At 33.6% G+C, this 27058-nt stretch overlaps 1 protein-coding gene across 6 annotated transcripts in view; it reads left to right on the forward strand.

Annotated features, from left to right (window-relative positions):
• The window catches only part of ERBB4 (erb-b2 receptor tyrosine kinase 4), a 1139239-nt gene that overhangs the window by 908804 nt on the left and 203377 nt on the right, over positions 1-27058 (forward strand). For all 6 annotated transcript variants that reach the window (XM_019446103.2, XM_019446105.2, XM_019446106.2 and 3 more), the window contains 3 exons: positions 6946-7078; positions 11536-11658; positions 15543-15641. In XM_019446103.2, coding sequence (XP_019301648.2) covers positions 6946-7078; positions 11536-11658; positions 15543-15641 — 355 coding nt within the window. The remainder of the gene's footprint in view (positions 1-6945; positions 7079-11535; positions 11659-15542; positions 15642-27058) is intronic.

A 27058-nucleotide genomic window follows, 5' to 3' on the forward strand; every position in this document is an offset into this window, starting at 1 on the left:
TCAATTTATTTATTTATTTTTTGAAGTTAAGGACCAAATAAATCTCTGATTTACCTCCATAAACAGGAATGTTTTCTTTATCAGGATAAAATGTCTTTAATATTTCCATTTCTATTAGATTATTTCCCATTGAAACTGAAGTGAATTTTTAGTGACATTCTTTGCACTATAAAACTCATGAATACCTGATGGCAGTCAAATTCCATGTCCCCCTTATTTGAGCAGAACTTTTACTATGTTTAAACTGTTTACCTAATTAATAAAATATTAAAAATGTTATTTTCAAAGTTGTATTCCTTATCTTAGTTAGCAACTGATTCTAAGAATTTTCTGTCAATAAAGAGTCAGCTTTTTTTTTAGTTAAGGAGTCAACATATTTTTGATCAACTATATTTTTCTTATAGCAAGAGCAAATTAGGAAACATAGAGCACATTGCTGAGGATACGTGGTAGACCGACACTTTTGTCTGATGACCACTAGAAGATATTCAGAAGGAAGACAGGGAACAGTTGATCATAGCCAATATTATGTAATTGTATTTTTAAAGAAAATAGCTAAAGCTACCTAATTATATGTTTTAAAGAAAATATAAGGTTATAGAGAATCATAATATCTGACCCTAATTTATGCAGCATCCATTTAAGTTACATATGTGATTACTACAGGCAAAAATTAATTTACCTTCCTAAGAAGTAAATCTGTTAATATTAATACTCTCTAGTGTGAATGTGTGTAAGTATACACACACACAATGCATACACTCAGACACATTTATATGCGTGTTATATATAAAGACTTGTTAGCTGTTATATGTAAAGACTTGTTAACTTGAGGTACCCTAATTTCTCTAAATTGGGCTACAGTTAAGATAAATATTGGGTTTATCACTCACACAAGGTTGCTTTTGAGAATCAGTGGGATACTATTGATATTTACACTGGTACAAAATATGGATTGTCCCGACCAGAGTGAGGCATATGATTCACTAATGCTTAAGGGTACGTTATTTAAATTTTATTTAATTTTTAAATTTCATTTATTTGGCAGGATCTAGAGGCAAAATCATCAGATCTCAGAAATGTAAGAAAGACTATAGAGTTCCCTGCTGTGTCTATTTTTATTACCATAGGTGAAGAATATATTTATGGGTACTTAAGCTGAGTTATTTGATAGAAGAACTACACTCACAACTAGTTAGAGGCAGACACATAATTAAAACTCAGATTGGTCTGACTGTGAAGCCTCTTTCCAGCACAATATGCCACTCTAAGGAAGAATCATGCAGATTTGAAAGGTAAACAAAAAATTATAATGTTAGAGACACTATTTTACCATGTTATTTAACATTTATTATACAAAAATGCCTTGTTAAAATTATCTGACTAGCCTGTTGTTTTTTGTTTATTTTTATTTCCTATGTAAATTTTTTTAAAAATTCTATTTCGGGGCGCCTGGGTGGCTTGGTCGGTTAAGCGACCGAGTTCGGCTCAGGTCATGATCTCACGGTCCGTGAGTTCGAGCCCCGCGACGGGCTCTGTGCTGACAGCTCAGAGCCTGGAGCCTGTTTCAGATTCTGTGTCTCCCTCTCTCTCTGCCACTCCCCTGTTCATGCTCTGTCTCTCTCTGTCTCAAAAATAAATAAACGTTAAAAAAAATTTAAAAAAAATTCTATTTAGCCTTTAGTGCCCATCAATAGTGAATTCACTCTAAGTCTGATCCAATGAATCCTGAGACCCATCTCCAAATTATTTAATTTAATTTAGAAGTTTCTAAAAGTGAACTCGCTGATTTAAAGTCATAATGTTGGTTGCAAATTGTACCATCAGTGTTTGATAGAACTTTGGGTTGTTTCCCTTATCTGTATTGAAAATTATTCTGGATTCAAGAAAAAGAAAAAAGAAACCTATATCATAAAATTGAAATCCTTTTATTTGGTGAAATACCTATGAAAGAATCTTACAGATTTAGCATTCTTTGCAATGACTACATTAGGCAAAATACCAGTTTAACTAAGTTTACAATTTTATTTTTAAATTTTTTTTAACGTTTATTTATTTTTGGGACAGAGAGAGACAGAGCATGAACAGGGGAGGGGCAGAGAGAGAGGGAGACACAGAATTGGAAGCAGGCTCCAGGCTCTGAGCCATCAGCCCAGAGCCTGATGCAGAGCTCGAACTCACGGACCGCGAGATCATGACCTGAGCTGAAGTCGGATGCTTAACCGACTGAGCCACCCAGGTGCCCCTACAATTTTAAAGAAAAATATTGCTGTATATTTTTAGGAGGATGGCCTGCCCTTGACATTAAATGAAAAATGGTATAATAGTTTGAGAGCCATTGAGTTTTAATCATAAATTATATTGACTTTAATACATTTTTTTCTGACTAGATCTGGAGAGAAACAGATCAATGAAGGAAAAATGTTTGGATGTTTATAAAATCAAATTTCATATATTCTCTCACATTTTATATACTCCAGTGAGGATTAGCGTGGTTCAAATATAGCAATAAATTATAAGAATGTATCTTATTATATGAGTAATATAGTTTTGGGAGGCACTACTCTTTTATAGATAACTATTTAAGACAGGTAATTGCATTCAAGGCAATAGAATATAATACACTATGTTGTCTCTGAAATTCAAAATGAAATTATGAAAGCCAAATTATGTGCTTTTAAATAAATAAGCCAAGTTCATTTGTGACTAAAAATCTTTATTATATTAGTCTCTATTAGTAGTGGGGGAATATCTGTTTCATTGTAGTATTTCCGAATCACAGAATAAGGTAAATTATCATCTTATTACATCCTTTTATTTATTTTTTAATTAATTTAACATTTATTTTTGAAAAACAGAGAAGAAAATGAGCAGGAGAGGGGCAGAGAGAGAGGAAGACACAGCAGAATCCAAAGCAGGCTCCAGGTTCTGAGCTGGCAGCGCAGAGCCCAATGTGGGACTTGCACCCACGGACTGTGAGACCATGACCTGAGTCGAAGTCAGATGCTTAACTGACTGAACCATCCAGGCACCCCTGATTACATTCTCTTAATCTAAGCTTGGAGCTGGCACTTGAAGTGTCCTATGTCTTCTACTTTAAGGGTCCCATACATTTGTAATGTACAGGCAAATGACAACAAACAATACTCATGTTATAGATAACAGAAGACAGACATTTTAGGTCCCTTGGTGTTTGACCCTTATGATCTTGTTAATAGTGTAATATCTCAGCCTTTTAAGAGGTTGCTGTGACTCACATGTGAAAGGAAATGCTGTCTTTCAGAAATATAGCTGAGTTGGCAATAGCCAGCATTATACCTAGGAGGGATATACAGCAATTTAAGAAAAGCCACTTAAATGGCTATTTCCTCTTTATCCAAAGGGTTCTCATAAAGAGTTGAAGGATTAACTCTTAGGGAAAAATGGGCATGTATCCTATACCTACAAATATCTGGGTTCACCAAAATTTCATGGAGTAGGAAATGTGTAAATAATATTAACTTTTCAGATTAGCTTGGTCTGGCAAAACATAATGTTAATTGTACAAAACATAGTGAATGGGAAATGTCTCAGACACATTAAACGGTAATGATTAGAAACATGTGTAGAAGTACTTCCATTGTAAAGGTGGACAGGGGATAGCAAAATTAAGTCTTAATTGAAAAAAATACAAAGTAAACAGTAAAGGAAAAAATACGGTCATTGTTATAAAAAACTTTTACACAATGATTTATTTTTCTGTGTTTTAGTTACATTTAACAAACTTGTATACCCAAAGAAAAATACATTGTATCAAATTTAAAAATGCCCATTAGTAAAAATGCAAAAATAAAAGCACTATAATCATACCATCCAAAGACAAGAACTGTTTAGTGTCTTATTGTATATTCTTCTAGAAATTTTTACACACACACACACACACACACACACACACACATACACTTCTCTAATTGAGATTCTACTGTTTGTAGAACCCACTCTTTTAAATCTATGGCCTATATCTTTACATGGCAGTACATTTTTATCTCATCTGCTACCTAATCAGCCCATAATAAAACTTCTCAAGTTATCTGCAACCTGTCCATACAAATGGTGGTCAAAACTAAGGTTCACTGCAAGATTGCATTTCACATCTTGTTGTTACGACCAGTAAGTTTTTTTAATCAAAACAGTACCTTTTTTTCCCATTCACTTATTAAAGAAACATGCACGTTGTCTTAAAGAATATTCCCCCTTCTCAGTTTGACCAGTTGCATACTTGTGGTTTATGATTTATTTTTCAAGAGCAACTTATAAAATATGAAGGATTTGGCCACCTAAAATATCCAACAAAACATTTATGTAAGATTTTAAGTATAGAAACTAGTTCTTCAAGCTTGTACATCTACCATTCCTGCAGAGTTGTAAGAAAGAAAAAAGATAAAGAAAGGCAAATCAACCAAGGAACTTCTTTGGGGGAAATATTGAATGTAAATGCTAATGAGAAAAACGTAGAAATTATTGTCTATTGTGTTTTTGGGTGTTTTATGTTTATTGCCATGACCAAGGTAAGTAGTAATGACTCAACAATTGATATCCACCCAAATTAGATGAAAACAAAGGAGGCAGAGGTCTCATTTTATTCTATTAAGTGGTTCTTCTTGGGGCACATGAGTGGTTTAGTGAATTAAGCGTCAGACTTTTGGTTTCAGCTGGTGAGATTGAGCTCCACAGGCTCTGTGCTGACAGCATGGAGCTTACTTGGGGTTCTCTATCTCACTGTCTCTCTTCCCCTTTCCTGTTTGCACACATTCTCTCTCTCTCAAAATAAATAAATAAACGTAAAAAAGAAGTGATTCTTCTTAAAATGGAAAACAAAAACAAAATAGAACATTTTTTGTTACAGTGATATTGACATCCATTTTCATAAATCCATGCCACTTATTTTTTACAGAATAGATAAACAGAAGAAGTTTAGAGTTTAGTTCAAATCTACAACTAACAAAATGTTGGGCACTATTCTCAGTCATACATAAATCCTTTGCAATAAAAATATTCGGCTGAAGAAACAAAAATACAACTCTTTGTGTAGTAATGGCTTTTTCAGGGATATGTGAAACACTTGAGCCAGAAATTATGCCTTGGACTGAAATCTTAAAATGTTTTCTTGAGATACATATTTAACTGCCAGGCTCAAAAATATGATCTTACACATGCCAAAACACATCACAATGATGAGTTTGTGTCCATACTACAGTTTAATTTTCTCAGCATAGATTTTTATATCTTTATAAAATTCCATTTAGGAAAATCTAGTTGAATTATAGCAACATTCCAGTATGCTATAGTACTTTCGGCTGTCAGGAAACAACCTTTAGGATGAAATACTTCTTAAGGTTTTTCTGTAGTTTTATACAGCAATATAACAGTCATAATCTTTAGAAGACATGGCTTCATTTATAGAAGTTACACAGATTTTTTTCAAGAGCTCCTTAAAATTTTAAAATTTTATTTAGGATCATCTGCTATCATTATTTTTGATGTATCTTTGAACAGAAGTTTATTTTGCAAGAGCAAGTAATTTTTTTTTCTAAAAGAATGTAGCTGTATAGAGTAAATTCCTGTAAAAATGGAAACATAAGGCATAAAAAAATTTACTATTGAAAGCATGGACATTCAGGGAGTTCTTTTTTACTTTTCTTATCTATCATGTCTTATTGGTCAAATATGTATTAGGTAACACCTATGTGTTTTACTCTGGGCTATTTACTGTGTTGAATGAAATTAATATATCTCAGGGCTATGACCACAGAAAGCTCATAGATACTACTCTAGAACAAGCAGTTAAGATCATAAATATTACTTTTCAAGCAAGGAAAAAAATTAAGTTAGAAAACAATGAGTGATCAGTTTCAAAATTATATCTTAGCTAACAATGTATTAAAGAGACACTTTAAGAAGAAAAATCTCTAGGAAATCTCTTCTAACCCCTTCTAATCTCATCTTACTAGTTATATCTTTTAATGTAATACTTAATGTGTAGATCTCTTTTGTAGGTAAATGATGCTTAGGCACGCTTTTGATAATAATATTTACTTCTGTCCTACTACAACTCTGAAAACGAATCTGACTCAATTCTTCATTTTTTCCTGCTCTATATCTTATCAAAGTTCCAAGAGTTTGAAACAGCACTTTTGTTAATACATCTCTCTTATCAGTACCATCATGCTCCAGAGGTGTGGGGTTCATATATTTCCAGACCATTCATTTTTGCATTAGAGCAGTAGTTCTCAAAAGGCGGTGATTTGGGCAGACATTTGACAATATCTAGTGAAATTGTCGACTGAAGGATGGGGGTGCTACTGGCATCTAGTGGATGGGGGACAAGGATGTTGATAAACACCCTAACATGCATGAGACAGTCCCCCATAACAAACAAGTGTCCAGCCTAAAATGTCAATAGTGCCACTGTTGAGAAAGTCTACTTTAGAAAAAATTTTGGAAATAATATTATATACCACAACATTATTAAAATATATTTCCATTTATTTATAGATACAAGTAAAATTAAAACAATTTAAAATGCTTAAATATCAATATTTTGGCATATGTTCTTCATTCTGTTACTAAGTGTAATATATATATGTATATGTATACACACACACACACACACACATATATATTCATTTTTTTTTTTTTTTTTGGTCAAATGGCATGCTGTGGCTGCTCGTCTCCAAAGATTAGTTGTTTGTGCATGGTTTATTTAAAAAACAAAGCAAAACAAAAAACGTAAAGTTGTTGTCATGAGAAAAATTTTGTGACAGCTTTAATGCAATTTTTTGTTTGTTTTTCTTCTAACTGACTAGATCTGTGGTATGTGGATAATGTATCCTACATCCACTCTTTTTCTTCCTCTGTCTTGTCTCTCCTCTTACTTGTTTTTTTCCTGTTTCCTTCGGTTGGCAGAACTCCTCTAATTGCAGCTGGAGTCATCGGCGGGCTCTTCATCCTGGTCATCGTGGGTCTAACATTTGCAGTTTATGTAAGAAGGAAGAGTATCAAAAAGAAAAGAGCCCTGAGAAGATTTCTGGAAACAGAGGTGAGGTGTTTATTTCTTCTCTGCATGTGTTTGGGGCTTTTCATTAGGTTTAGAAGGTTTAGATGATACTCAGCTTTTTAATCCAAGTGAAATGCTGTTCAATTTCCTGCCAAGGGCTTATAGTTCATAGTATGTTATATACAAAGTTGATGAAAAATCAGAGTATATAGTAAAAGTAGTCACGGCAGTTTCATGGCTTAAAGAGGACAAATACCAAGGGCGAGGCTATTATCTTCTCGAACGACAGATCTTATTGAAAAGACATATCTGTTTCTTTTGGGAGAGGAATCCCAAAGGCAAGCTCTAGGATATTACAGTAGCAGAACAGAAAACATCTGGGTGGATGAAGTCTCAACAGCAGAACTAGAAAAATGTTAGAATTTTTCTGTTTGAAAATAAAACCAGATAGGCCAGCAATTTATGCTTTAATTACCGTCATTAAATTGGTAGCCACTGATCCCACTATACTAGTGGTAAAAAGCTGAGCTTACAGGATGAAGCTTAGTATTGTAATCACACAGACCTTACCACACAATTTATGTGAGTCATTTAATATTATGCGTGTTAGTTGTTGTGAATATATAAATTACCCACAAATTATTAATTTCTTTTATATTGCCACACTGAGTTCTCTAGTGTACAACATGATAGTTTTCACTGTACAGGTTACAGGGGAAAAACAATTACAGAAAACTATGCATTTCCACATCCTTCTCAACTCGCATCTTACCTCTTTCTTCTGATATACACATCCCTGGCTGTCTGAACAGCTCACAGCAATTCTGTTCTGAGACTTAGCCTTCCCTGGTTTGTTTTCTTGCTCATTGTCAGTGTGACAGTCTGACTTTTCCTCTTAATACTGACAGGAATGAGAACATTCATTTATACATTCTGCAAACTGATAGCAAATAAAATTTAGCTCTCTTTCTTTAGAAGTTGAAAGTAGATAGAAGAATCGTGTGAAATGTTCAAGAACCTACAGTTACACGGAGGAAAGAATTTCTAAGAATTGGAGGTGTCTAAAATTCAAATGGATTGTCTCATCAATAGAGATGGCTAAGCATAAGATAGGTAGTCAATTATATACATGAGAAAAAATAGTAATAACTCTTACTTGAGCTGGATATTTACAAATAGATCAACTTCATCATTTTCAACCCTGCACATGAATACAAGTTTGGACACAACACCTGTGCTGTGCTTATTTTCAGTTTAGCTAGGATGCTGTAGGCAGGTAGAATTCTCCCTCATGGCCAGCTTGGGGCAGTTGTAAAGAGAATTCTAAAGAGTGAAGTAAATTAGAGTTGGAAAGGAACTGAAGGCTTGGAACAGCAGTGGCTATTTAAGTGACTGAATAAATAGAAAAAGAGTTCTGTCCCTTAACCACAGGCAGAAAAATCTCATTGCTACAAAAATAATTATTTTGTGTGTTTTCTTTTTTTTAATATGGTGCTAAGAATGTCCTCTAAATTGGCATTTAATTACTAAATAAGCAAATGCTGATTAGTTTTATAAGCAGATTCTAATTTTTATAAAAAATTATTGCTTAGTACTAAATTAGATAATTGTAGAAGTCCCATCTTTCTCTCAGGAGAAGTAAATAACTATGATTTTCTGCCATCTAAATAGAAGAGGAGTTCTTAAGAGGATCAACTCAAATCCTTAACTACTGAAGCTTGAAATCTGTCTCAGATGTGAAAAACTTGTTAAAGCATGATATATTGTTGGAATGTACTTAGAGTAAATATGCTTTTCCAAAATCGTTTTGCTCCAGATTGTCTTGTCTTCTGTTACATGAGTAAAAGTAGAAAATATGTTTGTTTTTATTTAACATACACTTACTGAGATGCACTGTAAGCTCGATACTTTGATAGATACTGTGATTAAAAAGTGTTAATGGGACATGATCCTATCCCGTGAAGAGTGACAGCTTCAGAGCTTACAATGTGGCAGGCAATATTCCAAAGTTTTCCAGCTATGTTATACCCCATTTCATCTTTTGACACTCTTCGAAGGTAATTATTGCCATATCTATGTTAACGAGTATGAAATGAGGGACAAGGAGGGATAAATTGCTTTCTAAGCCTGTGAGTGGCAGTACTAAGATACAAACCTACAAATTTAAACTTGACCCTCTTTTTGCCATCTTGGCATGCAAATGAAACAATGCCTCTTTTAAAGACATCATTCGCAAATGCCTGGAAAAATATGTTTGTAAAAATTTTAAGTGACATCTAAGAAAATTGCAGAAGACTAAACATTTCAGGTAGAATAGTGAAGTTCTCAAAACATGAAATTATGGCAATATTATGTGCCAAAGCATCTGTTTTAAATACGTATAGCCCATAGTGCTAAAATTTAGTCCCCAATCTTGCATATGATTTTTATATAAGTTTTTATATGATTTAAAAAGATAATTTATTAAAGTTCCTGATTATATACATATAGTGTGTGTATCAAAATCTACTGAACAAATGCTGCACAGCAGAGTTGGATTCGAATAAAGGACATTTTCTGAGGGAGATTCTTCTTCTAGTTTTTCAAAAAATTTTGTAATTCATCCTGAGATTTATTTTAGGTGACTTGAACACAATTGTATGCATTTTTTGAAATATAAATTTGAAAATGAAATAGAAGCATATTTGTGGTCAAACTTTTAGACCATAGCCTAAATTTATTGATAATTTTATCATCTTCTCCAAATTCTCGTTGGTTTTCACTGCACTTACCTATACTCAAGATTCTGTTCAGCTATTGAAATAGACCATTATGTTCACAGAAGCATAATAATAACCAAGCCAGAGGGTCACAGTGCACTTAGCATTGTAAACAGACATTGTGAAATACTGTGATGGTTTTCAAGGCAATTTGAGTAGGCGTCGCTTTTAATTATTTCCTTAGGCTGAGAAAGAACCAGTTATTTGTCTGAGTTTAAAGTTTAGTTCCTTAATTTAACTTTTAAAAAAGAAACTTCTATTTCTCTCACTTGCATTTTGACTCAAGCATAGATAAAAACCTAAAATTTTAACACAGGATGTAGACTATTGGTACCCACAGTCTATCTCACGTTTACTTTTTTTTTTTTTTCCTCCCCCTCACATAAGCAGGAAATTGGCACATACTCACATATCTTTCCCCTCCTTACTCATCCTCTCTGGCTGAATGGCATCTAAACTGAACATCTAAAATTATTTGTATTTATATCTTTTGGCCACACCCAGCCCACTTTACAGTCTGGTGTTTCCCATCCTGACCTCATCCTTCAGACCTGTCCCACCCCTCGTTGCATTCTTCTTTCTGTCTTCTTCCTCCTCCCTGATGCTGTGTCCAAACTGTTCTTTACATTGGCAAACCCTCCTCCATGTCAATCCATTTTTATTATCTCAAGTCCAACTTTAAAGTGTACCTCGTTGGGGCGCCTGGGTGGCTCAGTCGGTTGAGCGGCCGACTTCGGCTCAGGTCATGATCTCACGGTCCGTGAGTTCAAGCCCCGAGTTGGGCTCTGTGCTGACAGCTCGGAGCCTGGAGCCTGTTTCAGATTCTGTGTCTCCCTCTCTCTGACCCTCCCCCGTTCATGCTCTGTCTCTCTCTGTCTCAAAAATAAATAAACGTTAAAAATAATAATAATAAAAAAAAAGTGTACCTCGTCCAGGAAGCCAAAACTAGCAAAGCTTACTTGCTCCTGGTTATTTTATTCCTTTGCATTCCAAAGCATTCACGTAGGATCTAGAATGAGTTCATAGAATTTTAGAATTTTTTATCTTTAAGGTACTTTAGGGCCTTGCTGCTTAACATGTGTTGAAGGACCATCATCGTACATAGATATCACCAGGAGTTCTGCAAAATGCAAATTTCAGCCCCAACTTTAGACTTATCGAACCAGAATCTGTATTTTACCAAGAATGTCAGGTAATTCAAATGTACACCAAAGTGTTAGAAGCAGTGCCCTGGGGCACTGGTATTGTGCTAACTTACTTTATTTTCTTCCAACCATTTGTTTGTCCTGGCTTCCCAGTTAGATTTTCAATGCTAAGAAGACAACGTTTTATTTTTTTTTATCAAATCTCCTAAAACAAGAAAGAAAACTTTGGTAGAGTACATGGACATAACTAAGATCTCTGAGTCTTAGCTGGGGATACCACTGGAAGCACTTCAAAAAGTAAGATTTAGAGCCCCTAATCAGCCTAAATTTCTTTAAAAATAGGGAGAAAAATCCCCTACCTTAGTATGCCTCAAGGTAGGCACAGTTTTATACTTGTGTTCAGCTAGGCAAAAAGCATGGGAAGAGAAAAGACTCTGAAGGAATCGTGAGTGATCCATACTACAAAAATATTGTCAATGAAAGTGTGCTTGTGTGTTTTTGTATGTATGAGAAAGAGAAGCAGGCAGAGGAAGAGGGGGAAGCACTGACTGGTGAATGGAAAGCTGTATAACCTATATTCTTTTTTGTTTTGTAGTTGGTAGAACCCTTAACTCCCAGCGGCACAGCACCCAATCAAGCTCAACTGCGTATTTTAAAAGAAACTGAGCTCAAAAGAGTGAAAGTACTTGGCTCGGGAGCTTTTGGAACAGTGTATAAAGTAAGTAAAAACCCATACCATTAGTTACTTTAAGTTTCCTTTCAGACTTGTCTTAAATAATAGCCAGAGTTAATTGCTCTTGCCAACCTAATTTCCTTTTAATACCCAGAGAGTGGAACCTGTATAGTATAGTATAGTATAGTATAGTATAGTATAGTATAGTATAGTATTGAGAAGTTGCTGCACAAGTGAATCCATTCATTTTTGTTGAGGGCTGGGATGGGTACAGTCACGAGAAAGCAGGAAACTGTCACGGAAACCATGGTATATAGTCTTTCTTTCCACGCCCTTCTGAACCCCTTTTGATATGATCTCCCTATTGGTAAATTTGTCCTTATCTAAAATACACAGCTCTCACCCGCTTTCCTTCTCCGTACACAGTGCTGCGGGGAATCCCAGACAGGCCTAGCGATGTACCATAATCCTTGCTCTTCTTTTCTTCTGCTCTTTCATCCACATGTCTCCCCACCAGGACGTTACTAGCCTATCTTTTTAAAACCTACACAAATGTGCTGACTGGTTAACAGGATAGGACTAGTTCCTAAACTACTTTTTGCCTACCTGTTAACATATATGATTTAACAGAAAACTTTCAGTTTTGATGTCTTCACCATTGTATGCAAACTAAAAAAGTGACTTTATTTGTGAAATTCAGGTCGGAGAATGAAAGGGTGACATCGTGGGTTTCCAATAAGAGACATCTTTTTGGAAAGGGAAAGCTCAAATAATGTTATCTGTGTGTTTACTTTTTTAGTTTAATTACAAAACCAATTCAGAGGCCAGGCCCAAGGTTAATTGTGGTGAAATTTGTTTTTCAAATTCAAATTTCTGCTGGGTTAGTGCTAAATCCTTCTTAGACTGTCCATTGTGACAGTTCCCCAAATTTCACTTGACAGTTTTATATATTTCTTAAAGCTATATGCAAGCCTACAATTATTTTTACAAACATTTTTGTTAAAATAGACTGGATGTTAGAAATTCTGTATTTTACAATGTTTGGGTTTTTTTTCTATGTGAAACAGGTATTTACTTAACAAAAAATATTAACAAGTAGAATATTAATCTTAATTTTCTCTCCTGAGTGTTCCAAAAATAATTTAATCTCTTTAGAATAAAATTGTTTTATTCTAGGGCCAAAATGCAGAAATTTCTTAATCTAGTGTACATATTATGTTCAATTACACTCAAAATTAATTGAGCACCTAATTGGAATAGAAACTATTCTAGGCTGGCTTGGTGCTTTCTAGTCTTCAAATTCTTTGTAATGTTGAAGAAACACAACTTATCCTGTTTTTCTATTTATATATATGCTAGAAATAATGGACTTCCTGTTTGAAGATAACTCAGTTTTAGATTGTTCCTAGCATATCACCACCCTTTTATTTTAAAGATGGTATGATCTGGAAAGCAAAATTTTATTTTAAATCATGGATAACATTTAGCTCAAGGACAAATATGATATAGTGACCTCAGCAGGGAAAAATTACCCATTTAGACATTTACTAATAAAGTTATATGAATGTTTTTATTATGAACAATTATTTGCCTGTTGTCCATGACTTAATGCCTTTATTGAAATTACTTGTATTGAAGGTTCCATAAGTATGTTTAAATTTTATGCCTGCAGTGTGTATGGTTGACCCTAAGTTTTAATTAGTATATAAGTTCCTACAAAGACATACTGTCTTAAAATGTAAAGAACTATTCTTGACCACATAAATGCAAATTAGCTTAGCTAATTATTTGGGTAATTTTTCCTCCTGGTTGGAGATATGCTGTGTTTAAACATAAAAGATCTGAACCAATATTGTGGGTATTAACATAGTTGAATTTTTGTCTGGTCAGGCCTAGAAAATAATGACTACTTATTTAAAAAGCAGTACAAACTAATTCACACTGAATTTATATTCTTATTTCAAAAGTATACTTTAGGAATATTTTAATATTGATGATATATCTTTATAAAGTAATCCCCTCTTTAGTTACTTTATTGAGTAATGGTAAACGTGTTCTCTACCCTAGATACCATCACTAAGAAAATGTAGCCTATGGATCTTGGACTTTCACTGCCTCTCCTACCCCATTTCTGCACTAATAATTAAAAAATAATAATAATAATACCACAGGGAACATGGCTTATTTCTTTGTATTTTTTTAAATCTTTTTCAATGTTTATTTATTTTTGAGACAGAGAGAGACAGAGCATGAATGGGGGAGGGTCAGAGAGGGAGACACAGAATCTGAAGCAGACTCCAGGCTCTGAGCTGTCAGCCCAGAGCCCAACACGGGGCTCGAACTCACGAACTGTGAGATCGTGACCTGAGCTGAAGTCGGATGCTTAACCGACTGAGCCACCCAGGTGCCCCCTTTTTTGTATTTGACACATAAATTTCCCTATTCACTCTAAGAAGAATATAACCCTTAAATTCACCTTCTAATGGTTAAAGAGTTTTTTTCTTTATTATTCTGATTTTTTTAAAATAATTTTTGTATTTAGTTCTCCTCTTGTATTATTACAACTTTTGATAATACAAATATACATGTTTTAAAAGTGAAAAACTTTTTTTTAATTTTTTTAATGTTTATTTATTTTTGAGACAGAGAGACACAGCATGAGCAGAGAAGGGGCAGAGATAGAGGGAGACACAGAATGTGAAGCAGGCTCCAGGCTCTGAGCTGTCAGCACAGAGCCCGACGCGGGGCTCGAACCCACGAACTGTGAGATCATGACCTGAGCAGAAGTCGGACGCTTAACCGACTGAGCCACCCAGGCGCCCCAAAACTTTTTTTTTTTTTTTTATAACTACAACCAGTTGATATTAGGAAAGACTAGAAATTCTCTTTAGGAATAAGAGATTGCTTTTCCCCCTTTCATTTTAATGTTAAAACTGGACTAAGAATACTTTTGTTTTTGGTGTCAGGGCTAATAAGTTAAAATCTGAGATTTCCATTTTTTCCATATAACCTCACATTCGTTTCTGTGTTCATTTGGGACAATGTGCTTCAAAAAAAGTCTCATGTAATCGATGCATCCCTATGTATCTTATCAAAATTATTGTCCTAATTCAAATAGCCATTTACTCAGAAATGCTGTTATGTTCCTTAATGTTGTACTTGACTCAAACCTTACCTACTTTATATTTTCCCATTGTATAGATCTTGCTCAGGTATTATATTTTTGTAGAAGGAGAGAACTGGCGGTGACCAATATAAATATTTTATATTATTTCAGAGCTAATAAAAATCCTTGACACACACATACACAATATTTAACAATCTAAACAAATTAATAGGTGGTCAATACTCCCTAGTACTTTCCTTAGAAAACTAATTCTTAAATCAATCTGAATTTCAGGAATGTGAGACTATGCTATTTTCATGTTTTTGTTTGTTTTAGTTGCAGAATAATTAGGTAATATTAATGCTGAAAAGAACCTCCAAGATTACTTAGCCCAGTCTTCTAAATTACAAATGAGACATTTGAAGACCAAAAATTGGAGCAGCATTCTCAAAGTCTTGAGAAGTTGATTTTTATCCAAATCTAATATTATTATATTTTATGTCATTTTTTTCTCTATTGAAAGCCTTTTTCACACATACAAATTGAATTTTATAATGTGATACTTTATAATATAATAGTAAACACCTTGAAAGCAGAATAAATGTATGAGTCATTCTCAGATAATGAAAGCAGAAAACAAAGTTGCTATGTAACTTGTAACATATAGCAGGTACTTGTTAAATTTTTGTTGATTGAATAAAAAGATGTAGAACTTCTAAATTATTTTTTTAAAGAAATTAATAGAGTGGTTAAATCAAATTTTGTCTCTGGTATGAATTTGTATATGTCTTCATATAGATTTTATGTGATTTTTCCCCCAAAGGGTATTTGGGTACCTGAAGGAGAAACAGTAAAGATTCCTGTGGCTATTAAGATTCTTAATGAAACAACTGGTCCCAAAGCCAATGTGGAGTTCATGGATGTAAGTATAGACACCAGGCAATCACATTTTTATGCGTTATTAATAGACTGCTTTTAGAATTAAATAAAGACTTCACTACTTACAAATGGTATAATATTTATAGTTAAAGCCATGAGCAGGGGTCAGCAAATTTCTTAAAGGACCAGAGAATAAATAGTCTTTTTGTGCAATGTGGTCTCTATGGAAACTAGAGACCACAGCTCTGTCCTTTAGGTGGGTGAACATCCATAGGTACCTAAAAACACAACACACAAAAATGGATTTGCCTGTGTTGCAGTAAATTTGATTTACACAAACAAGATGAAGGCTGAAGGCCTGAAGACCAAATTCTGCTCTCACAAGAGCTCTGTGTTTAACCACTATGCAAAGAAGGGCAAATTGCATTTGGGAGTAGTAATGATGATTTGAAAAATTAATTGTGCTGCTTTATTTTATTATTGTTATCCACTTAGCAGAAAACATCAATCAAGGTTAGTTTCTATAGTAAGTCAGTTTGTGCTAAATTTAAATTAGGAACCTACCCAAGTCAGATAATTACCGATGGAAATTTACTTTTTTCAGTTCAAATTCGGAAGACAAACCTTATGGGTAAAAAGCTCCAACTATAGAAAAATTAGAGCGTTCTGAAGAATAAAAATACTTGATAAGGTCAATCAGAACTTTAAGATTCCCCCCTAGCAAAGATTGTAGATTGAGCTGTTCAGCATATTTCAGAAGGTAGGACAGATAAAATGTATACGTGGCATGCTGTTATTTTTTCACATTCAATATAAGCTATCCTGTGAGGGGTTCTATCAAGGATACATATGTTCTTTCTCTTTTAGAATGATATTTTCAATAATAAGAATGATTTTGATTTTCAAATGACCTTCATACGAAAGATGACGCAAGCATATGCACTTTGATTTTTTTAAAGATGGATTGCTATATATTTCTACCCAGTTTCTCTTGTAAGCTCTTTTGTAAGTTTTATAGGAGCTCAGTTTTTGACCTTGGATAATTTACTTGGGCATAATGCTTACCATCATATATGGGACTGCTTTTAGTTAAAGAACTTCTTGGCTATTATATAACAGGACTGATAATTAACCGGTGCAAGCCAGCTGCTCTGATCAGTCAGTGCTGTGCCTTACCAGTTGCTAAATATTTTGAATACCAACCTTGTTACACCTTGTTGTTTATCTACCACCACCTGACAGACACTGAGTCCAGTAACTAAATAATATTTCCTTCTGCAGGTGTCTAAAAGTTCTGACACTCTCTGCAGCTACCTGTCCTGGCTCATGTAGTAAAATGTAAAACTGAAGCTTTTTCCAGTGAAGTCACAACCTATTTGATCTTGATTATAGGTATACAGTTGTGAAAGGAATTTTCAAAGAAACTAAAAAATATTAAGAAAAAGGACAATGAATATAAAGAGTGTAGGTTAATATGTAAAACTGATATAAAAAAAGATCTTGCCCAGACTAGACTGCAGCCAAAGCTGAAATTCACAAGAATGCTTATAATCTCTGCTGGAGGCTCGGACAGCCATTTTTGTCATATTTCCATGGAAACAGACTGGCAAAAAGGGGTTAAGAGGCTACAAAATAATCACCTAAGAAAGAAGCTTTAAAGGCTTCATCATGATTTTGAATGATTATTTGAAAGCTCCTAACCCCATCCTTTTTATTTTTTTTTTTTCCTGATCTGAAGTCTATTCCCATGGAAACAGGAGTGGGGATGGCAGCTTGAAGTCTTAGATTTCTGCTGAATTTTAGATGAGGTTCTGATTGAGCCATGAAAGGAGTCATTTTCCTAAATCATTGGCAAATTTGGTGACCAACAGACTCCAAACCGTATGTTCTTTTTAGAAGTTTAAAAAAAAAATTAGGGAAAATGTTTTGACTGAGCCCTTCGTACATGTGGATAGATGCCAGATTAATAGATCGATGGACTGCCATCGACAATTTCAATAAATATCAAGCAGAAACATTCAGTACTATTTCACATCTTCTTTCAAAACATTAGTGTGGCTTCGCAATAATTAAAATACAGTTGCACTGGAAAAATTAATGGTAAATTCAGTATTTTAAATAGACTGGTATAATTTTAATGCAAAGTATACCTACATTGCATAACAACATTTTTAGCTCATCTATTATGAATGTAGATCATTGTAAGTACTTAAATAATATATCAAACTATAATAAAAAGCTTCATATCAGCAAATTTATTTGTAATTTGGACCTAAGAATTAAGTTGAAGTTGCCAATATCCCAGGGTTATTAAAATGAAGGTCATGTTTGGCATATCTCCTAGTTTGGGTTCTTCCATATGGTAGAGTACTCCCGGTTTAACTTAGAAATTAATATAACATCTGCAACGATGCTTCATGTCTCTTGCAAATTAATGTATATGTGTATTTGTTTCTATGCATTTGTTTTATACCATTTTGAAGAAGGAAAATAAAGCTTCCAAAGATTATGGAAACCGTACACTCTTATTAAACATTAGATCTCTGGGCACCTGGGTGGCTCAGTCAGTTAAGCATCCAACTTTGGCTTAGGTCATGATCTCAGGGTTCGTGAGTTCAAGCCCCACATAGGTCTTGTTGCTGTCAATGTAGAGCCTGTTTCCAATCCTTTGTCTCCCTTTCTCTATCCCTCCTCACCCCTTTCTCTCTCTCTCTTTCAAAAATAAATTAAAAAAAAAAAACATTAAGAAAAAGAAGGCATTAGATCTCTTTGCCCCACTTCACCTGACAGCATCCAGCTTTATACTTGGGGTAGAATATTCTAAATTCAATAACTGTTAATATTAAGTTTATTAGATACAGCTATGTTTTACTGGTTATTATAATAAATGACAAAATACAACTTAAAACTCACTACATCCAATACTTCCATTGATATCCAGGGCAAAGGAGAGGACTTTTACATTTTCTTAGAATTTTTACCATAGGCAAAAACAAATAAGGAACAATTTGTGTTCTTGTAAATGCTATGCTAAAAGTAAGAGAAGGAGAATTTGGTCACAAGGCTGTTATTCAACCCACCTGGATATGTCTAATAGATTTATAATGACAATAATAACACACTGTTATTGAATGGCCAGTATGTCTTTAATTCCAATAAAGGAAGATCACATTGAACAACATTATAAAATAATGACTCTAAAGGTGTACATTCTTAAGAATACCTATGTTTATACACACTGCTAGTTCTTGTTTCAAATAGCACCATTTCGTTGGAAGAACACGGGGGTATTTTTTGTTGTCGTTGCTTTGTTTTGTTTTGCTTTGCTTTGCTTTGCTTTGTTTTTATCCATAAAATGATAAGGAATGCATGCCAAAACATGATGCTATTGAGCAAGATTCCTAGAATTGGGGACCATGGTCTGGTCAAATCAGACAAGCTCATTAGTTTGTCTGAATTTCTATTACTGTGTTGTTGTTATTGTTTTCTCTGATATTTAAGTCCCACTATCACTTGACATTATTACATATAACTTGAAAGTGTACAGGTATTTAAATGTTTTATTAGCCAATATGCCTTATTAAAAATAATCTTGAGATTAAAAAAAACATAATTATTCTAAATTCCAGTGACTGAACAGTAATACTTCAGCTTATTGCTTCAGTTTCTTGGCTTTAGTTTCAGCTTTCCCAGGCCAAATCAACCACCTACTTCCCAGTAAGGTGCTGCAAGGAGATATGTTTCAAATCACTCAGATTTATTGTGTAAATGGTCATATTTTTATTAAAAGAAGAATAGCTTGTTGTCCTCTCCCTATACAGTGGAAAAATTTATTCATCTTCACACAACTGGCATTTTATCATTTTCTGAAGAAATGTCCATATGAATTGTGCTTATATGTTGCTCTTCTCTATATTGCCTTAATAATATTCACTGTCTTAATGCGAGTTGTTTCAGATCTAACTGATGTCATGTTAGTGGGCTGAGACAAAAGAATTTATTAGTAGAGTTTTTCTCTCACATTATGGCAGACTTGCAAAATGATTTAAAAAGATATTTTGTACAATAACATTAATTTCACATGATAAAAATAACATTTGTTATGCCTATGACTTCACAGGTAACAGTAACTATTGGCTAGCTCCCATATCATACTAATAATTTTTTTAATTCATATAATTTAATCCAATGATATATTTAGGCCTTACAGATTTGCTCATTTGCATTCATGAACAAAATTTCAGAGGTGAAAAAATGCAAAATTTCTTTTTTAAAAAAGCCCATTATTTAGATGTCACAGGATTCTATACTGCTGCCATGATCTTGAGAAGTCAATTATAAATAATCCTCCTTTCCTAAGAAAAATTACAGCTAAAATAATTAAGAAAAGTTTTGGATAGTTACTTTGCTTTTAAAAACTTGGGGTGCCTGGGTGGCTCAGTCGGTAAAGCCTCCAACTTTGGCTCAGGTCATGATCTCACTGCTTGTGAGTTCGAGCCCCATGTGGGGCTCTGTGCTGACACTTCAGAGCCTGGAGCCTGCTCTAGATTCTGTGTCCCTCTCTTGCTCTGCCCCTCCCCTGGTCGTGCTCTCTCTTTCTGTCTCTCTCTGGAATAAATGAAATATTAAAAAATATTTCAATAAAAACCAAACAATATCTTCAAATAGAGATTCTGTGAACTCCATTAGAAATAGAATTTAGTCTTTCAAGGCTCTACTGAAAAGAAAAGAAAGGAAAAGAAAAGAAAAGAAAAGAAAAGAAAAGAAAAGAAAAGAAAAGAAAAGAAAAGAAAAAATACAAGACAAGAAAAGAAAAGAAAGGAAAAGAGAAGAAGATTAGAAAAAAGAAAAGAAAAATTTACCGGTTAACTAAAGTAAATCATTTGTTATGGTTTATTTCATTAGCCCTTCTTTACCTCCTGTTATTTGTATAGAACTTGGTCAGAAATGTCATCACATCTGAAATCACTATTTCAAACACCGCATTGTCCAACCACACTCTCCTACACCTTTGGTTTCTTACCTATAGTGCCTTCTTGAGAAACATTGCACCTTTTTAGGTATCACCCATACATTTGACTCCTCTATTTCTCACTACCTCTCACCTACCACCTTTCCTCCACAAACAACTTGGATTCATCACCCGCTGTTATAATCACATTCTTTCAGAAACCTTCAACTTTCTTGCTTCTCAAAATCATGCTGATGTTAAGCAATTCTGGAAATACTGAAATGTCTCAGTGCCATGTTCTAGACCTCTTTCCAGTCTGCATATTTTCCCTAGATCATATCACTGGATTACTAAATTTCAACTCCAGTGTATTTTATGAATCTGAGCTCATCTCTATCTTTGATGTCTCCAAATTGAAATTTCGGGGGCATCTCAAATTTAACACATTTGGAATGTATCTCTTTGTCTTCTTGTCTATATCTCTTCTGCTTGTAAATAATTTGTATATTTTTCCACCCTGTTGTACTCTATCAGAAATTTGGTATTTGTCCTTGAATGTCACAATCCCTCAAACTACTCACTACCAATTCAAGAGCACATGATGCTATGATTTTTTATTCTATGCCAAAAACACATTTAGAGAGCATCCTTATCTTTTTATATTCCACTGCTACTACCTTAATCCAAATAATCAACCTCTTTAGCTTGAATTAGGAGAATAGCTTCCAGTTTGATCTACCTACTTTTTAATATAAGACTTGAGTTGTGTAACTCCTGTGCATAACAACTTTCAGTAGCTTCACTAGAGCAAAATACTAGATCCTTGCTTTCTGAGCTCCTAATTACTATCCTAGCCTTCTTTCTCTTCACCGACTTTTTTTTTTCCACTCCTACAAGTCAAGCAAGACAGTTAGTGCCTTTGCCTGGAGTGTCCTTTTCCCAATTATACCTAATGAACTCTTAGTTATCCTTATTTTCTCAGTTTAAGTATACTTCTTCAAAGATTGTTTTCCTGACCCCTTAATCTCAATTATAACCTGCTAACAGTACTTAGATATTTTCCATTGTGCATCAATCATGACATTATTATACAGTTATTTGTGCTAGTTATTATTATAGAATCCCACTCTACCACAAGCTGATAGGATCTTTGATGACAGAGACTGTCTGTTGACCCCACCAGTGCATATTTAATAGCAAAATAGCTTGCTGTGCAAGCATGTATTTAGGAACCAATAAATACTTTGTTAATTGCCTGAATGGATTTTTTCCTATTTTTTAAAAAGACTTTTATTCCTCTTTTAAGCCTTCTTTATTTCAGTCTAATTGATTTCTCTACTATTTTTCCCCAATAGTCTTATCTTTTTTGGCAAATTGTACTTGGATCATTTTTCTTAGGTGTTTATATTGTTCATCTCTGATTTATTTCTACAAACTCAAATTTAGTAGCTGTCTTGAATCCAGAGTAACAACATATCTCTGAAAAATAGACCTATATTGACTCTCTAAGTAGGACTCAGTGTGCTCTCTGAAAGCCTGTTAAGAAGGAAAACACTTTGTAGATTATCCATGCATGCAGGAAGCCAGTAACTACCCCCTAGTCGGAACCTTTTGAATACTTCCCTGCAAATGTTTCCGTTATATATGGGAAGATGGTACTATGTTTCATGTTTAGCTTCTTTTTAATCTTGAGTTCCTGAAATTTTATATAGTAATTGTGGATAGAGTTTGCTTCTCCAATAACAATCTGTTATTAGTGTTCCCCTCAGATCCACCCTTGTCACTTGCCTATTGACATCTATTCCAATAGGAACAAGGACGCGACGATGGAATCCCATATAAAAAGGAGAAACAAAGTTTGATTTTTATCACTGATTTTTGCAAAAATAAATGTATAAAAATAATTGACTGCAGTCATAAATCACTGCTGGTATTAGTTATCTGAATTTAATAAATATTATAAAACTTGAGCTTTAATTATTGTCCTAGGGAGTACTAAAATGTTAGAAAATAGGCAACGTACTTGCCAAGTTTTATATTCTAACAGGCTTTTTTTTTTCTTGAAGTACCTAAAAGACACCTCCTAAATCCAAACCAATTTTCTCTTTGTAAGCCTCAACATGTAACTTAATAAGTTTTCTGCTCCTGTTTCTCCAAAGCATTTCTTGGATTTGTGTGAATGAAAGGATGTTTCTCAAGGGCACATAGTATACTATACCAGTATTTAAATTTGATGAGTGAAAATTAGTAGTTTGTTAAAGGCATTGGCTTTGCATATTGTAGATGTTTTCCAGCTTTGTAAATTCTACAATTTGGTGAATTTTATAAATTGTTACGGATGTATTGCTTTGCCACCACAGAGCTAGAGGAGAATTACACTGATCATGTACAGTTTCTGACTCCAATCTGAACAGTATTTGCTAATTATGATGGTTTAGGAAGACTCCTCGCTCAGTTTGATTGCACCAGTAGAAAGATCTGTTTATAATATGAAACTTGTTCCTAAAATTCAGGTAGAAAACTCGTGCCCACAGGGCAAGTATATACCAGAAAATAGCATTTCCAAAAAATTAGCAAATAATTTCAGACCTATCAAACCTTGATATGATTGGTTTTGTTAGTGCTTAATGTTATGTTTACAGGTTCAAGTTTACAAAATATTGTTTCTGCTAGAGGAAGGGACTAGCTGAATAAAATCCTAGTTTGCATTATGTAGCATAAGGTGATTTTAGTTATTCATATAGCAGGGATTTGGTTCAGGAAATGAAGGCTTAATATGCTGCGACATTTTCAGTAGCACACACACATACAATTATGTGTATCTACATAGTGGAGTGAATATATATTTACATATTAATGTATACTAATATATATTATAAATATATGTTATAATTATATTATTAACGTAAATAAATTATAAGTATTATCAATACTGTAAATACATATAGTTTAATCTCATCATTACCACCTTGCATAAAATGATTACCATACAATTTCTGTTTCTTTAAGCCTATTAAAATAATGAGTTGTACCATACATACTACAGAAAGAGCTCAATTGTATTTTTTCTCGGTAAAAATAAAAGAATCAAGATACTGTTTTGAACATTTCTAAATGCTGCAGCAGCTCCTAGGAAGCCATGTTTTTTGTTCTCATAGCTTAATCGTTTACGTATAGCTTGGCACAGTGTGATTAGAAATAAGAATGAGCACCTCTGAGGTAGTAAAATTATCAGACCAGTTTGATAAAAAGCTTAGCGTTTTCTACAGTGATTGTAGTGACTACAATTTTATCTAGGGTTTTGATCCACTTAAGAATTTCATCTAACCTCTCTGAACTTAAATGTTCCATTATCTGTTCGAAAATAATTAGAAGCTGTAAGCAGAAGTCTTCATACATGGAGTTCCTTGGGAGTCCCTAAGCTCATGGAAGCAAGGAGTGTGATGGATGCTGGTCAGCTGATATTGGACCAGCAGCTATAATAGCAGGAAATGCTGCTTAGCTAGGTGAGAAAGTTAACGTGGGGAAAATCAAAATGAAACATTTGGGATTTATGGTTGGAAATAAAGGTACCTTTTTCGCTTGTTTCCTGGTTAGAAAGTAGCCAAGGGAGCTAGTTCCTTTTTTCAGTTGTTTTTTGAAAATTTATAATTAAGATCTAAAAGCCCACGTGATCTCAGTCATATTCAGTGTAATTTCCTTCATCCTCACAAAGAAATTTTGGTGAATTAGGAAAATGTTTCGTATACTGCATGCAGATAATAGGTGAATCTGACCAGTAAATTAAAAATTGTCTGCTTTAGCAAACATGTGGTAAATAAACCATAGGAAACATGTATAAGCTTTTTGGGAGGGTTGCAAATACAAGGGGTTTGAGTACAAAGCCAGAAAAATACTTTCCTTTCGTGAGTCAAGTAATGAGCCACGTTCCTTTAAAATGAAAACTTAATTTCAAAATGAAGAATACTTATTCATTTAATAAACATGTTACTATAGTCTCAGTAATGAAAAAGTATTTTATTCTTTTGCAGAGAGATGCTACAAAATACAATATTCTCTGGTTTTTCATGTCATGTTGCTTTAAAAAGGAGTGAATTCCAACCTACATTAGTCTATTTTCTCTAATTTCCACTAAATTTATAACGCATGTACTAAGGTATAACTGTGCGTTATTTTCGCATCCCCAACAAAATTGTTAATATCTTTTGGTTAATAGCTACTCCACTCTTTGTAAATCCCACAATACCCATTAACTGAGTAGTAATATTTCAGTAAATATTTATTTTTAGTTTGGAAGGATGGATATATTTACTTCATTTGTTTTTTACTAAGCTTTAACGGAGTGCCTACTATGTTCTGAGTCCCATGCTACTCTAGGGATTGTAAAGATAACTATCATGGCTTAAACTTAGTGAGATTTCTCTAGTAGCATTAAATTAATAAAACAACATTCCTTAGGTTGGAACAGAAGAAGTATGTTAGGGGATTAGTAGAAGAAAATATGATCATTAATGGTGGGTGGGTTTAGGGATCTTTTACACTCTTCACCAAGGCAGGAATACCAAGGTTATTTGACCTTCCAGTTTATGTGGTTGCGTTTGTCTAAAATGCATGCACTTTATGAAATAAATTGAACTTTGTTTCAGTTTATTTTTTACCCTGATCTTACTTTTGTCATATATATTTAATATATTTATTTTTATATAATTTATGCCATATATGTGTGTATGTATACATATATATTTCCATTTTGTGTGTGATTAGGGGGATTTGTTGGTTTATTTGTTTGAGGGGGTTTAAGTCAGGAGATAATGAATTAATATACAAATATTCTCCTATAATTTAATTAACACTAACTCCCTCAAGGTAGGATATTAAAGTGTAACACAGTTTTCAGATATAGGTCTTATATAAACCCTGACATATCTGTTTCAAATATGTTTATTTTAAAAATGTTTATAAATGTTATATTTCTATTTTATTTTAAAGCAAGAACTTGTTAGTTTCCATTTTAATCTGGGGATTAATTTATTAAGAATATTTGCTTATAAATGCTATTCACCCAAAAGGCCACAAGTTCTCTCCTATTTTATTGGGTTAGGTATGAACATATTTTGAAAAGGCTCTGTTCTTTTTTTTTTTTTTTCACTTATATACACAATTAACTCTCAAATAATGTCTATGACAATATTTTTGGTTAATCTTTATATTTTTTGGAGCTAGGAGATGATAGCTACAGATTCACTAAAGATAAATCAACTCTTCTGCTTGATAATCTAACTATAATTGAAGTAACTGCCTGTGGAAAAAAAATTGCCAATTTAAAACAATATTCATTTTTTCCTCCTCAATCAGATTGTATTCCTTTATAATATCTATATATCTCTTTAGTAATATTTTGTACAGTAAATCTGTATTTATATACATCATGGACATTTGTAGCTGTTAAAAATGACATTCTTATTTACAACTAGGTATTAAGATACTTATAAACAGTGTGGATATAATTGTGTTGGCAGAGTTTTCTAATTGAAAATGAGTAAAGGACTTTCCTAATAAGGCATAAACTCTTTCCACTGCTTGTGAAGCAAACAGAATTGCTATTAACAGACTATCATCCCTTTATTTAATGTGTCATCTGTTGTCCAGAGGAAATTAACGACTACCATCTGCATCAAAAAATACACAATTTAAACTTATAAGTTAGAACTGCAGCAGAACATATGTTGCAGTGAGATGGGCAGCGTGTGAGAATTCCTGTTTCCCTAATGTGATCCATCTGAAATCACTATTAAGTCTGGAAAGATCCCGATCTCCAGGTTTCCTTTCATAGTGTTCTTTCCATAGGCAGAACAATACACCATTTCCTAGTGTGAGTGAAGATGAAGTATAGAACATTTCTCCAGTAAATTTAATTTTACCTCTCTACAAGGCTCATGCATCACTGCCCATTTTTAATCAATAAATTATTTTCTCCCTGTTAGATGTAGACTTTGATTAGCTTGAACTTCTTAAAGTAGTATCAGAAAAATAAAAAAAGAAACAATTTATGTAAAATCCGTTAATTGTGATCCAGGTATGTTGAATAAATTTTCTTCTATTCATCATGGTAATAAAGCAACAAAGACCAGCAAAGTATATTCTGGCAAAAGACTTGCATAATTAATGCCAACTTTTCATAACAAAAAGATGAAAACTTATGTTTAAGAACTTCCTATTATTTAAGTATTTTTTTTCTGCATGTCTCTTTTCCCATTAGCAGTTCAAATAGACTTCTATTTCTAAAGGTAATGCATATGCCAGATTATTATTATGTGGATCATAAATGAAGGTTTTTAGGAGTCTGTGTTAATAATACAAGATATTATTTTCATCACCATAAGTGAAGTGCTTTTTAAAAAAGCTACTGTTGGTTAAAGGTTAGTAATCAGCCAATCAAGACTTGATGAAAGACAGTTCTAATATTTAAGTCAACCAACCAGTCCGTTTAAAATATGTATTTGCCAGCT

The sequence above is a fragment of the Panthera pardus genome, unplaced genomic scaffold (assembly GCF_024362965.1).
Source record: "Panthera pardus isolate Hobbes unplaced genomic scaffold, ASM2436296v1 HiC_scaffold_10, whole genome shotgun sequence".
NCBI classification, from domain to species: Eukaryota; Metazoa; Chordata; class Mammalia; order Carnivora; family Felidae; genus Panthera; species Panthera pardus.